This window comes from Parasteatoda tepidariorum, chromosome 4 (genome assembly GCF_982258835.1).
Source record: "Parasteatoda tepidariorum strain Cologne lab strain chromosome 4, Ptep-v5.0, whole genome shotgun sequence".
NCBI lineage: Eukaryota > Metazoa > Arthropoda > Arachnida > Araneae > Theridiidae > Parasteatoda > Parasteatoda tepidariorum.
In genome coordinates, this window is record NC_141758.1 from 121344538 (window position 1) to 121359607 (window position 15070).

Here is a 15070-nt window from a genome sequence, read left to right on the forward strand (position 1 = left end):
TAAGAATGTTCTAAGGTAAGTCAAAGTTTCTCTAAAAAGGATAAATATACAAAGGTGAGACTGAGGGTGCTGAAGTTCACCAAGATCAAAATTTCATTTCGAATGTCCTGTGAATGATGAGGGACGTACAAGTTGCAATGAAAATTTTATAATAAAAGATATTAAGAAATGCGGTTTTATGCAAACTCTTAAGTAAATTGCTGCTTTCTGTAAACTCGCTTCCTATTAAATGTCTTTCATCAATGCAAATATATATATATATATACTCTTAATTAATTAAAAACACACTTTTCAACCCTAAAAGCGAACTATGAATTGGCAATCAAGTCAATGAATGTTTATTTGAGACCCAGATAAATAATACATTTGCATGTGGTATATTAAATCATACCCATTGCCTTTTTAAGTATGCAGTCTTCCACCATAAACATCACGCAAGCCTGAAAATAGTCAACAATTTATTAGATTCATTATTATTTAATTAAAATCAAACACATTGTTTCTAAACATTCCCTATAGAGTGCAAAACATTCATAGTAAAAAAATAATAACTCTCATGGGTCATTATTTTGACACATACTGTCCATGTGGCCATATATTATTAGACTCACTCTAAAGGTCTGGTTTCTTAGGACAAGCGCTTTATCTGGGCGTCAGCGTGACGTCAACGTCCCGCTGACACCAACAAAATACTGGTTTGTTAGCTCAAGGCCTGGTTTCTTAGGACTAGCGCCTTATCTGGGCGTCAGCGGAAAGTTGACGTAGAGCTGACGCCAAAAAAATACTTTTTTGTTAGCTCAGCGTGAGCAGTTGGTCCAACGCAGACATTATCTCTCATTGCGCATGCGTTTATAACGTAAACAAATATTTATTTTGAACTTATATTGATTTTGTTATTGTCTACCAGTGTTTTAGAGAGCAAATAATGACTTTGTCCAAGAAAAAACACATTATAGCTGAGCTAAATGAAGAGTGCTATGTTTAATGAAGAAGCTATGTTTAATGTCAAAATCAAAATCTTGGCTGATTTCAATGTGCTGTTGGATGTTGTCCGCCATTGCTTCTGTGGTTAACGTCACGTTGTAATCCAACTGCAGTTGAGTTGGACGGCAATTGTAGTTCAAGATGAGCGTTCGATGACGTATACTATCAGACTCATAAATGGACCAATCAAAGGTTAGCGCTGATTTCCAGCTGACGGCGTCCTGTCCTAAGAAACCAGGCCTTAAGATTTTAGGTAAAATCTTAATGACTCAGGTGATACTCTATACAACTTTATTGTTTTCACGAGACTGAAACCAGTTTGTACTTGTTTCTGTTCGTGTATCCATGGGTTAAATGAGACGATGTATAACATAAATTCGACGATTGAATAAATGAGACGATATATAAATATAGAATATTTGTTATATCAAGCATTACACTATTAGTCTATTGCAATAATTAAATCAATTGATGAGACTCACTTCAGTCTTTTAATAATGATATGTTTTGCACGAGTTTAGAGGCAATACTTTTATATTTAAACATACGTGTCATGGGGTTTTATTGGGGAGATTTTTGTTACATACTTCCTATTTGTATTTATTTTTAACGTATTGCATTACAATGTTAACCCATTGATACAGGAGCGCAAACAAATGCAAACTAGTTTCATCCCAGTAAAAACAGCTGCCTAGTATAATTATAATTTTACATAGAATCTTATAGTGGGTCTAATAATATGGCCATGGACTGCACAGTACGTAAATGGCAAATTGTCTAGAGTTCTCTTATCTACTGAGGCAACACTTTGCTAGATCTTCGAATATGAAAGACTGCATAAAGTGATAAAGTAAAAAAAAAAAATTAGAACTATAACCGTAGAAACTATAACAGTAGAACACATTTTGAGGTTGAAAGTTTTGAGGAGTTTATTCAGACTTTTAAATGGTCTCAAGTGAAATTTTAAATTCAGTTCATTTTTGGTTTATTTTTTAGCTGAATATTAAACACGGCCTTTATTTTTTAGTCAAAATGAATAATTGAGCTTTTTTGAGTGAAGGGAATGTGACTTTGAAGTGGATTTTATTTTTAAAAGTTTTTCTGTGAATAAAATTTATTTCCATTCTTTTTTTTCCACTCTAAGAAACTTTCGTTTTTAAAGATTAAGTTAGAAAATTCACGCACTCATGTTGCCAGGAAAGAAAAAATTATTTCTTTTCAAAAGTAAATGTTTTCACTGTACTTTGACAATTGTGAAAAAAACGAAAAAAAAGAAAATCTCATTTAAGTAAGTATTGTAAATCCCTTAAAAGGGAACTCGATAAAGAAATGGATAGAGTTTAAATATCTTTTTAGGTCCAATAGATGTGAATCCCAATTTTGTCCTACATTGCAAGTCTGTAAGGGTCCTATATTCTATAGAATGGTCCTACAATAGCTTTCAATACAAGACCTGTAGTGGGGTGTCTATAGTTTGTAATATGGGTCGTAGATTGGCTTTGAATATTGGGCCCATATTAATTCTTATATATCGGCCCAATTAGACCCATATTAATTCTTATAGGTAAGGCTTCCATACATCCAGTAGAGTGTCTATAGAGCCATTGTGGGTCCCATATAGACACCTCACTATGGGTCCATTCGGTGCATGTTCTGGTAGAACCTATGTTGAGACAATTTTGAGCCTGACTGGTGCTGATATAAAATGGTTGCTAGGGTATGTATAGCCTAGGTTCGATATTCTCATGGAATGACACCGAAAATGGTGGCAATTACTTCAGACCGTTTTATAAGACACAAAGAAACAAGGATAGTTTGTAATGTGGTGAGACCAGTGGCGTACGCAAGGGAGGGGTTTAAACACCCCCCTTGACCTCAGACAAAATGTCAAAAATAAAAATTTTAGTAGAAATTGTGCGAACTATTATTTTTTAAGACTATATAATTTTATTTGCCTTATGCCTACTTTTTTTTTCTCATGGTATTTCTCAGAATAATGAGAAAAAAAACATTTACTATAATAGGGTTGTACTTTTGAAACCAAATTCACGTGATACTGTTACGGACTAGTTCCTTTCTGTCCTGCCAGTATAGTTTTCGAGACTGGCTGTCATTCGCGAGGTCTTTACGCGATGATTCTGGAATCCTAGACGTTCTGTCGTCTTTGAGACAATTCGAAAATTTTGGAGATGCGGTGAAAAATTATATAAAAGGGGGAACGGAGTACAGTGGAGTTAGTTAGTCAGACTAAGAGTTATCTCTGCCGCTTGTCTTTCGGAGCTTGTCGCTAAATCTGTTTTGATTTATCTCAACAAAAAGTTTCTTCAATCGCCGAAACCCGTCGTCGCCACTATTTCGACTAGTGAAGAAATCAGTAACAATACCATTGGAGATACAGCGCTCGTTGAAGTTATTCATCCCAGCTCGAAACTTTGAGATTGTAGCATAGCGGATATTTCTGTGCCAATATATATAGATATACTAGTGGGCTGCACCCCCTGCTCGCTAACGCTCGCCAACCCCCGAAAATTGCTACGCAATCTTATATGGTTTGCTTCGCGTACCAAGATCGCTTCGCTCGCTACTAACTTAGGTACATTGCAAATGCACACAATGCTAAGAATTCAAAACAATTATTCAAATCCATATAAAAAAATTACATCTTTTTAGCAAATACTAAGTCATTAAAATAAATTTGAATTCAAATAAATGACATGTAATTCTTTAAACCTATTAGAAATGTGCTATAGTATAATTCGTGATGTAAATCAAAAATCGTCAAATAAATTCGTAATATATAAATTCGTGAAAAAAAGCGCTTTCGACAAAATACTAAAATAGAGATCTATCGACAAAGACTACTCACTTCTGCCTAGCTTAATAGTATGATATTGCCGCAGCTGATGCTCTCTGGTTATTTCAGTTTCCGTTTTTAAAAGCGCTATATGTTGAGTCACCTCAGATAGATTTGGCATGTGACATTTTTAGCGGCAATCATAGGTCGATTCGCCGTGTAACAGAAATAGTAACGTAAACAAAACAAAGCAAACGTTGCCACCGGCGGAAAAGAAATACAGCCAAAATTTGGGAGACACGTAAGAGAATTATATATATTACATATTTAGATCTATAGGTAAACAGAAGTGATTTTTCTAAGTAATAATTTTTTTAAATAACATTTATGTTGTTATAACGTTATATTGTTGAAACAAATTTGATGAGTTCACATCCTTAATTTAATATTTTCGCTTACCAAACGGAAGGATATATTAAAAACCTTTTTTTTGTTGCCTGCATCTCATTGCGCATGAAGCTGATCGTTATGTTCTAAATCATTTAACCGATCTCTTTAACTGTAATTTATAACAGTATATTAATGTTATTTGCACTAAAATAATAATTGTTAAACGGTGAATAAGATTAGACCACCTTTTTAAATAACTTTATCTTAAAATGTAAGGCAGATTTACATTATAATAATAAAAAAACAGCAATTCTCTTAGTTTTAAACTCTTGAATTAAAAGCGTAATAATAGCAGTACAGGAAAATAACTTTAAGTTAGGGATTCAAAAATAATTATAGAAAAGCAAGAACTTTATGACTTTTATTAATTTTATGCTGACTACAACCAAAACAGAAATGTGATAGTTCCGTTGAAGAAAACGTTTCTAGCATAACAAAATCTGATGAATGTGAAAGTGGCCCTCAAAGTGTTACTTCCCACCCATATGACATTGGACTTTTTTTAGAAGATATTACATTATGTTCTTAAACTTAAAAATTCAAATCAAAATTTAACTAACCAATGTTGTCTAAATAAAAAGTCAAAATTGTCTAGCTGTCTAAATTAGTGAAATAATAGTGCTTTATTACAGACTCGAATTTTTTTTAGTAGTTTCAGAAAATTATGAACACCCCCCTTGAAAAAATTCTGCGTACGCCACTGGGTGAGACACCTAAAATGTTTTTTTTACTACCTAGTAACTGTCATCCTGTTTTTCGTTCGGTAACACTAATTTGTAATTATAATAAGTTATAATACACATAAGAATCAGTAAAGTTACACTATAAAGCAAGAATCATGCATTTAGGATGCATGAGTACAAGATTTTTTAAAAATAAAATTAGTTTATCAATCAAACATGCACATAGAAAATATTAATATGAATTCGCTTCACAAACCGAAGTGGTTTAAAATGAAATGATATAAAAATTGTTTAATATAGTTCACAGTTATAAAAATATAATGACCCCTATGACACAACTAAATCCATACCCTATTTTAACGACACACTTTTGTTCCAGTGGATAGGGGGAAATAGTGGTGGGGGAATTCTCGCCAACTCTTTACTTGCAGCAAACTACTATTACTACAAAGAGCGCCACCTTGGGACACCTTTCGGAAACGAAAATAACTCATTTATAGTGTCCGTGAGTTGGGTGGTTATAATTGTTTTTCAAAATGACCTCTCAACATGGAGTAGCCATTCTCCATTAAGTTTTACAATTATAACTTTACATAGAGATGGGGCAACGACAAAGAAAGTGTTTCGCATTTAGGAGGCGATTACGGTAGCAGAGAGAGAGAAGAAAAAAGCGGTTAAACCTACCCTAGCTTCAGCTAATCCTTTTTTCTGCTCAAAAGTGTGATCACTCTAAAACATACAACAAATGAATGTATTTTTTAAAAAAATATTAATACATTATTATTCTAATATGAATACGATTAAAATTAATAGAAGAAATGAAATGATTATACATAAAATGTGTACTTTGCGCCTCATAAAACAAGACTCCTGAATATATAAAAATAGCTTTTTTTTTTTTTTTAATCCCCACCTAATTCGCAACTTTTCACCAAAATGTCCTCGGTGACATTATTAAACTTTTCTCTTAGAAATGCAATAAATGGAAATTCAGAAACGAGCAACATCTGGAAACAGCAAAGTATGCCAGTTCTTCTAAACCTACAGTTTTAGAAAAAGGAAAAGACTTTCTAATACTGAAAAAAAAAAAACTGATTATAAATTGCAGTCCAGTGGTCGGAAAAACTACATTATTCTTTTCCTTCTGAGAAATCGAATTTTAAAGAAGCCGTCTATTTATAAATCTATTTATCAGGAACTATTCGACCGATTTCACTCACATTTCGTAATTTGCCATGCAAAATGACATACTTTAAAATGACGTCAAAAAAATTGTATACCTTACTATTCAAAAATTTCTCGACTGTTAAATAAAATAATAAGCATTTACTAAAAGTTATTTTTTGCATGGGATTATCTTTGGGTAAACGAATTTTATAATTGTATGTAAAAAATTTTAAATTCGCTCAAAAAGTTCTCGAGATATAACGATGCATGCAAAAAATAAAATTAACGCGAAGGGGTCCGAACTTAGGATAACTCTATTGACCCAACTAGGGTGACACCGTTTCCAAGATGGCGGCTATCTTCTATATTTGGGGGGGGGGCAGGAATCTGAATTCGTTGGGGGGGGGGGAAGAAGAAGATAGTACGTTTATTCCGAGAAACACATTTTTGCGCCTGATCGAACATAATCGAAACTTAAAATATCGTCTGCACACATTCATGAACATATTTGAGTTCATCCCCTCGAACCATTCAGATTGAGTCCCAGAACGTGAAGAACTGATCCATAGATCAAAAGGTATTCAGAATTTTTTTTTTAATGTGCCTTGTTTAATCGCGTGTTTGATCAAAGTGATTCATGATTATTCAAAAAACTGAAAAAATAATCATAAAATAGAAATGATTTGATATATAATGAGTGACACTTACTTCTCCTTCATTTTTTATTCTTTTTTCATAATAATACAAGGAGGCCTGTATAAACAATAAAGGAGTATTAAACACAATAGTTCTGTCACAAAGAAAGTACATCAACTTCTTATAAATAACCTACATTTTCATTAGGATTTTTTTTTTTTTCAAGAGAAGTAACAAAATGATGCTTCAGTCAACCATTTAGGAAATATAAATAAAATATGTGTTTACAAACAAATCAAATATATTCTAAGAAATATTACGGTAGTCTATAAAAAGTGAAGCCGCGCGATAGACTCAGAAAATGTATAAGCGATCACTTTTAACGGAAAAAAAATGGCCTCAACATCTTGGATTTTGGGTTACATTTCTGATTTCCGTTTTCTTCACTTCTACTTTCTTACCTTTGTTTTATTATTATTTGATTTGCTTCATCTCTCGATGATCATTCGAATCGGGTCTCGATTTCATTTCTCGATGATCACCCCCCCCCCCTCACAGGAGAGGAACATCCATTACTTTCACACGAAGCAGGGACCGATCAAAACAAATTCGGGCAAAAAGGCAGACTAAATTTTCTGGGCCCTTTACAAAATGTTTTGAAATTAAATGACTGAAGAGTAGTGCCAACAATAAACTATTGAACTGCATGATTCAAGAAAAACATTCCGAGAGATTTTAAAAGCAGACAATTGAAGATTATTTTTCGAAGGTGAAGTCTACATATGAAAGCAAAATATAATGCAACGAAACAATATTTTGTCAAAATAAAAATAGCTTGGTGACCACAAACAGTTGATAATACTGATTTTTTGTTATAAGTCACTGATTAGCTGAATTATTTTTATTGTAAGCTGTGATTATTTTTTTGCTTAGTACTTAAACCAACACAAAGCTAGCCCACCCTTCATTAGATTGAACGATAAGGTATGCTAAGATATTAAAGGTTATTCATTATAATTTTTATCAATATTTCAACACATAAAAAATATCCAAAAGAGCCAAAATTATATCTACTCATAGAAAATTAAAAACACATTTAAATAGTAATTTTATTTAGATATAACACATTTTAAAAAATTTAAATTCATATCATTCCATTTTTTTGAGACAAACTGTTTCTTTCAGTATTTAAAAAATAGTAATATTGAGGACTTTTTACTAACTTTTGAGGCCCCTCAGATATTGTGGGCCCTAGGCCCATGCCCATTGGGCCTAGGTGATAATCAGGTCCTGACACGAAGGCTACTTTGTACTGGGCCGATCAGGCTGACTCCTAGACGCAGGGGGGGGGGGGAGATCACTTAAGAGGACTCTATACCGTGGAAGAAAATTTTCGTCACAAATTCTCTTTCTTCTTCATGACTCATTTAAGAAAGAAGTGAGTTCAAACAAACCTAGAGAGAAGTGAACCATGAAGCTTCAAATACGGAAAAGAACATTTTTAAAATATGCAAATGAAAATATATTACGATAACGCAACGTTCTCATCATTTGTTTGCATTTTAATAATTTGGAGTATTTTTTTTTTCAGCAGTTGAAACTTCATGACAGGTCTCTCTTTTAAATTAATAAAAGAAGGAGAAACAGAATTTTCTTCCGCGGTATCTCTTAGCAGAACTTTCGACGAAAAACTTGAAACGCGTTTTTTGTAACCATTTTTATTAAAATATACTTTCGTAACTATTCACGAGGCTTGAAATACTGTTTTTCATCTTCTGAAACAATAAAAAAAAAAAAAAAAAAAAAAAATTACCTCCTTTCCTTTTTCTTCCTCTTCACAACATTTCTCTAATAGAGTCTTCATGTTGGTCACGTGGTCTGGAAAATACTCACCGAAAGCCAACAACACAAAATCTATGTCCTGAAAAGAATGGATCGTCATTTGTTAAAAACCTGTAAATGGAAAAAAAACTTCGGCTTCCAATGTTCATTTGAGTTATTTAAATTTTTTGAGAAAAAATATGCTTTAAAAAAAAGCTCCTTTTAAGAGATGGGAAAGATGACACACAGTTTGACTACCATCATCTCAATTCACATCTCTAATTTTTAACTTTACTACCTTCTTAAAAAGAATTGCCTGGACATTAAAACATTGAAATATTTAAGAATAAACTATTAAACTTTTTTTTAAAAAAAATCAACTAGTCAAATAATATTAAAAAAGTTGAATAGCTTTCAGTTTTTGCATGATAATAGTGTAGCAATATACAGCTAAAACAATTTAATAGTTCAGTAGCTTTAAAGGTGGTAAATTTTACCAATCATTAAAACCTGTAAAACATACTATAGAATACTTTGTATGTTGATATGAACTATTCACTTTTATTACCTCTCTATTCTTCCAAGTTTAAACTTTTCGCTGCCTACATGAGAAAAGAATTTTCATTCAGAAATTTGTAATTTAATAAAATTGAATTTTGCAACCTTGTAAGAGAAATATATAGATAGCTCTGCCGAGAGATGAACAAAACACATAATATTACAACCTCGAATAAAGGATACGAACTTACGACTATAATGAAACCTATCTATGTTAAGTGAAACGCTTATATTGCTCATAAAATGTATGGAATTTCTCGTCTCGCGTTGGCAACGAAAAGAAGAAAACACTACGCTAGACAGAAATGAAAAGTTAAAACTGAACTGTTTTTATAAACAAACGTAATCATAAACTATAATCTTGTTTCAATTATGTTAATCAATTGGTTCAAGGAAGATAATTGTTTAGAGATACATTTTATGAAAACTCATATAAGAATCTTTTCATCTTCGAATTTACGACTTTTTTATTTTAAGAAATGAGATGGAAACACCTCTTGTATTCTTTCTTAAAGGAGCATGATTTTCGATAAAATTTGGAAGATTAAAATAAACTTTTACCGACTGCACCATCTTTTCAGCACAGAAAACTGTCTTTGTTATCCCTCCTGCAAAGAAACATATTAATTTATTTTATATATATATATATATATATAATGCAATATAATAAAATATTCATAAGGGGTAGTATTAATAATGACAGCGAACTGTACTATGCTTTTGCTTTGTGAGGTTAACACTCACTGTCAAATGACGTTTATCTAGCTTAAGAGTTTGATTGTCTTTTTTAATTTTTGTTTTAGTCATCCTGGAGTTTCAATCGGTTCAGTTTTTATTTTCGTTTCTTTTTTTTAATCTTATCGATTCAAAAGATTTTAATGACTCATTTCCTTGCTTAGAGATCAAAGGCCGAATGGCGAGACCTCAACATTTGACTTTTATTCGACACTTATCTCGGACTCTGGTCAAATTCGGATTCATATTCTTCAGGCTCGGACCTTCGAACTCATATCCAATCTCTACAAGATGCTGTATTTATTGTATGGGTGCACAAAAATAGGCAAATACTGAGAATGAGTCATTGATTTCATAATTTTCATGTGGGGTGGCAAAATCTCTTACAATTTTTTTAATGCATAAGCAATTTGTCCGTTCTAAAGCTCGGATAATTCTCCAAGGCACAATGGTACATACAATTTAAAATTATAGTTTTTTCTTTTCGAGTTCAAATGTGTCCCATCACTAAGATGGGTAGCGATTTATGGGCTGAAAAGTGGTAAAATGTAGATGAATCGTTGGATACGTTGCAATAATATAGAAATACCTTGTGTAGAGGACTATTTAAACAGATAAAGATGGGTAAGAACATTACCTTTCTCTTTACATACAATGTGTTGTAAGCAGAAGGCAAAATCACCCGCAGTACTCACTGGAGTTCCAAATGCGAATAAAATTCCGATTAAATAAAATAAGAGCATATCTTATTTTTTCTTCACTCTGAAATATCTCTATGTTGTAAGTAGGATCTTTTGAAAGTGCTTTTATAAATTCGAAAAATCACGTCATTGGAAGAACTCACAATACAAAAAATAGATGTTTACAATAATTGCGTTTCTTCCTAAATGCTTTTTTTTCTTTTCTTTTTTTAATCACGGAAATTTATCAACAAAAAACCGAAAATAGTGAGAGCAAAGGAATAAAATATCATGACGTGATACAAATAGAAAGAATAATTCAAAGTAAAGAAATTTTATTTGCAAAAAACGCGAAGAGCTTAAAAAACAAACATAGGAAACGATTGATTCTGAAATAAAACGAAGATAAACTAAAGTTGATTCAGGATCTTAAAAACAAATATAGCTTGTATAAAATGGAAGATGCGTGTTGATGCAATATGCACACCAATCAAAATGCAGACAAAAAGAGAGGGGAAAACTATTGAGGAAGTATCAAAAAGACTATTAAATTGAAAATATCGTGCCATTAAAGTGTGAATTCTCCGACACGGAACGGTTCCTTTGGAACACGCTCTAAATTCCTTCTACATTTAAAAAGTTGACAAATCGTTTGACAGGTCACATTATTTCTAATTTAGCGCATGCTCAGTTGGACGATATAGCAATGAGGGAAAGAAAAGGTTTCGATTCATCAAAATTACAATATAAATAAATGATGTTTAAAAATGTAAATATGATTAAAATTTTGCTTAATATTATTGAAAAACAGAATCGGAAGTTCATCCGTCATATCAATCGTAAATGAAATAAACACCACGAGTCATCTAACAGACCGTGAGCGATAAAAGAATAATAAAAAAATTATTAAATTTTCTTTTAACCCTATTATATTAAGTATGAGTGCTATTGCCCGGTATACCCTTCACTGTTTTTTTAATTACAGAAATGTTTTTTTGTTAAAGGTTACTCCCCGGTATATCCTGCACCGATGTTTTAAGGTTAAATGCAAGTATTTATATTCTTGTCCTGACTTCACTATTTCAATTCTATAATCAGATCTAGCTGTAAGAAATCTTAATAAACTAATACCAGCCATCGTGTGCTGACAATAAATGGCGATACATCCAAACTCATGCGTCGCAAAAAGAGACACAAGGAGATGCTTTTCAATCAAATAATTCAACTTGTTAACCAAGCTGACTATGTGGGGGCTTCTTGTAGAGCCTGACTAAGGCAAGGGGCCCCCTAAATCGAATGGAAAGTTTATTTTACGTTTCCTTCTTTAAAGAACTATTTTTAAACAAAATATCAATTCAGTGTAAAAGCTGTCAGTTTTATGTTAGATTCTTCATTCATCTGTCGTAGGAACACAATCTATATCTCGTAAATCCATGTCTTTCCAAGACGGAATTCAGCTAAATTTTCGCTATGACGATGGACACATTGGGCCACTCAGAAGCCTGTATTTTTTACATATCGCAAAAAGCGATATGTTTACAAAAATACAGACTTTTGATTCACTTTAATATCGTCATTGCGAAAATTGAGCTGAATTCCGCTCTTATGTCAGTAAGGATATGAATTTTTCGCGGCTAGATGACTAAGTTAACAATCAGAAAACTGCATCTGGCATGATGGACATAGAATTGTCAGAAAATCAATAAAATGGACAGAACGATATTTCGTCTGACCATAGCTATTGTAGGTTCTAGTCAATCTTTTTGTTATCTATAATGAGGTGAAAAATTTAAATACACCTTCATAAAGTTCGGTTCTTCGTTACTCTAAAGTAGAGAAACAGAGAGGTGCCGAAGTCGGGCCTTGGTTTCTTGATGAAAAACCAGAAGGGGAAAAAAAAATGCAATAGGGTCATCCAAAGAAAAATTCCATTCTCTCTCAGTTGTTCAAAATTATGCAGCCTTCAGAAAATAAAATCATTGAGGAAAAAAAGAAGCCATCTGGATAATATAACTGCTTGAAACCTGCCAAAACAATCGAAAATATTTCTACCCTTTTGTCCACTTAAGAATGAAGAGTTCGTGACATAAAATGGTCACATAGAATTCACCTTTCTTCAACGATTCTTTTTGACTTTTTATTTTACTTAAAGTACAATTTTAAAGTGATATGAACTAAGACGAATTTCGGTCTGCATTATTTTCGGGCAAGATTTTTTTTCTTTCTGTGTCTGTATCAACAATAAGGATCCGTTGCTTGTAAATGGTAAGTTATTTTTAGAAAAATTATTCTGTTTCCAAATAGAATTTTTGCTTTGTTTCAAAAACCAGTTCAGTTGTTTCTTTGTTTTGCATCTTATGTTTAAGCAATATTTCTATAATGAAGGGTTCCCATAATGTGTCTAGTTAAGAATTGTAGTCGATTTAAAGTATTGATAATTATAATTTTTTATATATACATTCTATTGTATTTCCTGAGGAGTATTGAATATATTTTAAATTTTTATCAAAGCAAAGGATTTATAAATATGGATGGGTTTTTTTTAAAAAAAAAAAATTTAATACAAGTTTTTAATTTTTTCTCTCTCTCTCTTGATTCGGAAATATGTTATTAAAATTTTGTATTATATGTTATTAAAATTGAGATATTCTTAGGTGCATCCATTCTACATATTGTTATATCTCGTGAAATACTGTACTCAGAGATGAAATGTTATAATTCATTTTAGTATTTTTTTTTTGTGTGACTCTTTATTCAATATTTCATGACGTGTAAAATATTTGAATTCTTTTTTTCTCTTAAAATTATTTTGAATTTGTAAATACCTTTTAAGAACTGGTAAAATGTACACATTAAAAATGAATGTTGAAAGTAACCTACCCACTCATATCAATACCTCGCATAATTTCAGGAAATGATACAAATCTTCAAAATTTAAATGAAGTTAAATTAGAAACCCTGACACATATTGATGTTAGAGGTGTTTCATTTACAGCTTGGCTCAAACATTATCAAAAACAAAACACGGATTATACATCTTGAATAACTTATGAAAATTTAATGACTTTCGAAGGTGGTCAGCTTAGGACCTTTAATGAAAATTTAATGACTTTCGATGAAAGTCTTTTTCTAACGAATATCATTTCGTCCCACCGACTAGGATTTCAAAAAGTAGAGTTGGGTTGAAACAATGAGGGACCCTCAAAATGAAACATTTTTGATATGACCTCCGTTTTACTTCAAAATAAAGTGTCAAAATGTGGTGACAACCTCACTAGCAAAACCATTTATTCAGCTCAGTTAATAAAAATAGTAATAAGTAACCGCGACCCACCATCAAAAAATAGACCCAGAGATTTCATTAAGGAAAGTGACACATTTCATAAAAAATAAATAACAAACAAGTCATTTTGGTACGCGCGCTCTTAGGGGCCGTTCAAAAAGAACGTACACAAAAATGGAGAAATTTTAAACCCCTCCCCCCTTCGTACATAAGGTCTTACTCCCCCCCTTAGAGTACGTACATTTTATTAGTCTACCCCCCTTTTTCATAAAAATTAAAATAATTATGTTTTAAATAAAATTAAATATTTACTTAAGGAGTGTGTAGGATAAAGCCAAATTTAAATTTGGTGTATGTTTATAAAGTACGTATTTGTATAATACCTCCCCATCGTACAAAGCCGTACATAATAGCAAATCCCCCCCCCCTTCGGGATGTACGTACTTTTTGAACGGCCCCTTAAGCGAAATATCTTCTTGCAACAAACGAAAATTTCATTTAAAAAAGCAAAGCTAGAAATGAAAATTTACGATTACATATTTTTTGCACAGTTAATAATGAGTGGTTTCAGTTGTGACTTGAGTGCAATTTTTTTATGGTAAAAAATACATTCATTTTTTTTTATGAGGGGTACACGAAAACATTTAGAAAGGGTACACAAAAGTCATACGTTGTGGAAGCGCTGCTATCATTCTACCGTGCAATAGAAATATCAAACACAAAAAATTAGAAATTTAAACTTTTTATGATAAGCGACTTACTGCGATATTTTTTTCTTTTCAAAAATTCTTTTTCTGAAATTATTATAGTGCAACGTTCCTAGTATTAGCAATAGAAAGAAAGTCATCATCTATCGTGAAGCGTTGTTAATTCAATTGCACGGGAGTGCTATCGTAACCAATAACAGAATGGTGAAATAAAAAGAAAGACTGTGTATTCAAATAACATTTTAATAAATAAATAATTACAATATGGCAATGTACAAAATTTGTTTTTTTAATTCAATAAAAATATATGAGATGAGATAAATAGAAGATTCAAGAGAAAGATATATTCATAGAATGAAGCTTATTGAGTGAATATTTTTACAAATGTATTTTTCAAATAACATTCTCTAAAGTAAGTGTTGTTGCTTCAAATAGAAAAATAAAATGTGACAACAAATTTATTTTTCATTTTGTACTAGTATTTTATCCTTACACTAGGAGCAACAAATGAATATATCTGACGAATAATAATTTAGGCCAATCAGAGTAAAGTGGGATTTTGATAGATATCA

The 15070-nt window shown here is 31.8% G+C and overlaps 1 protein-coding gene across 1 annotated transcript; it reads right to left on the minus strand.

Annotated features, from left to right (window-relative positions):
- Positions 1-315: 315 nt before the first annotated feature.
- Positions 316-12953, minus strand: LOC107443968 (uncharacterized). The gene is made up of 6 exons (XM_016057997.4): positions 10466-12953; positions 9655-9701; positions 8528-8635; positions 6787-6831; positions 5596-5640; positions 316-440 (listed from the first exon to the last, which is right to left on the minus strand). The coding sequence occupies exons 1-6, from the start codon at positions 10569-10571 to the stop codon at positions 381-383; spliced, it is 411 nt and encodes a 136-aa protein (XP_015913483.2). The 5' UTR covers positions 10572-12953; the 3' UTR covers positions 316-380.
- Between the last annotated feature and the right edge of the window lie 2117 nt (positions 12954-15070).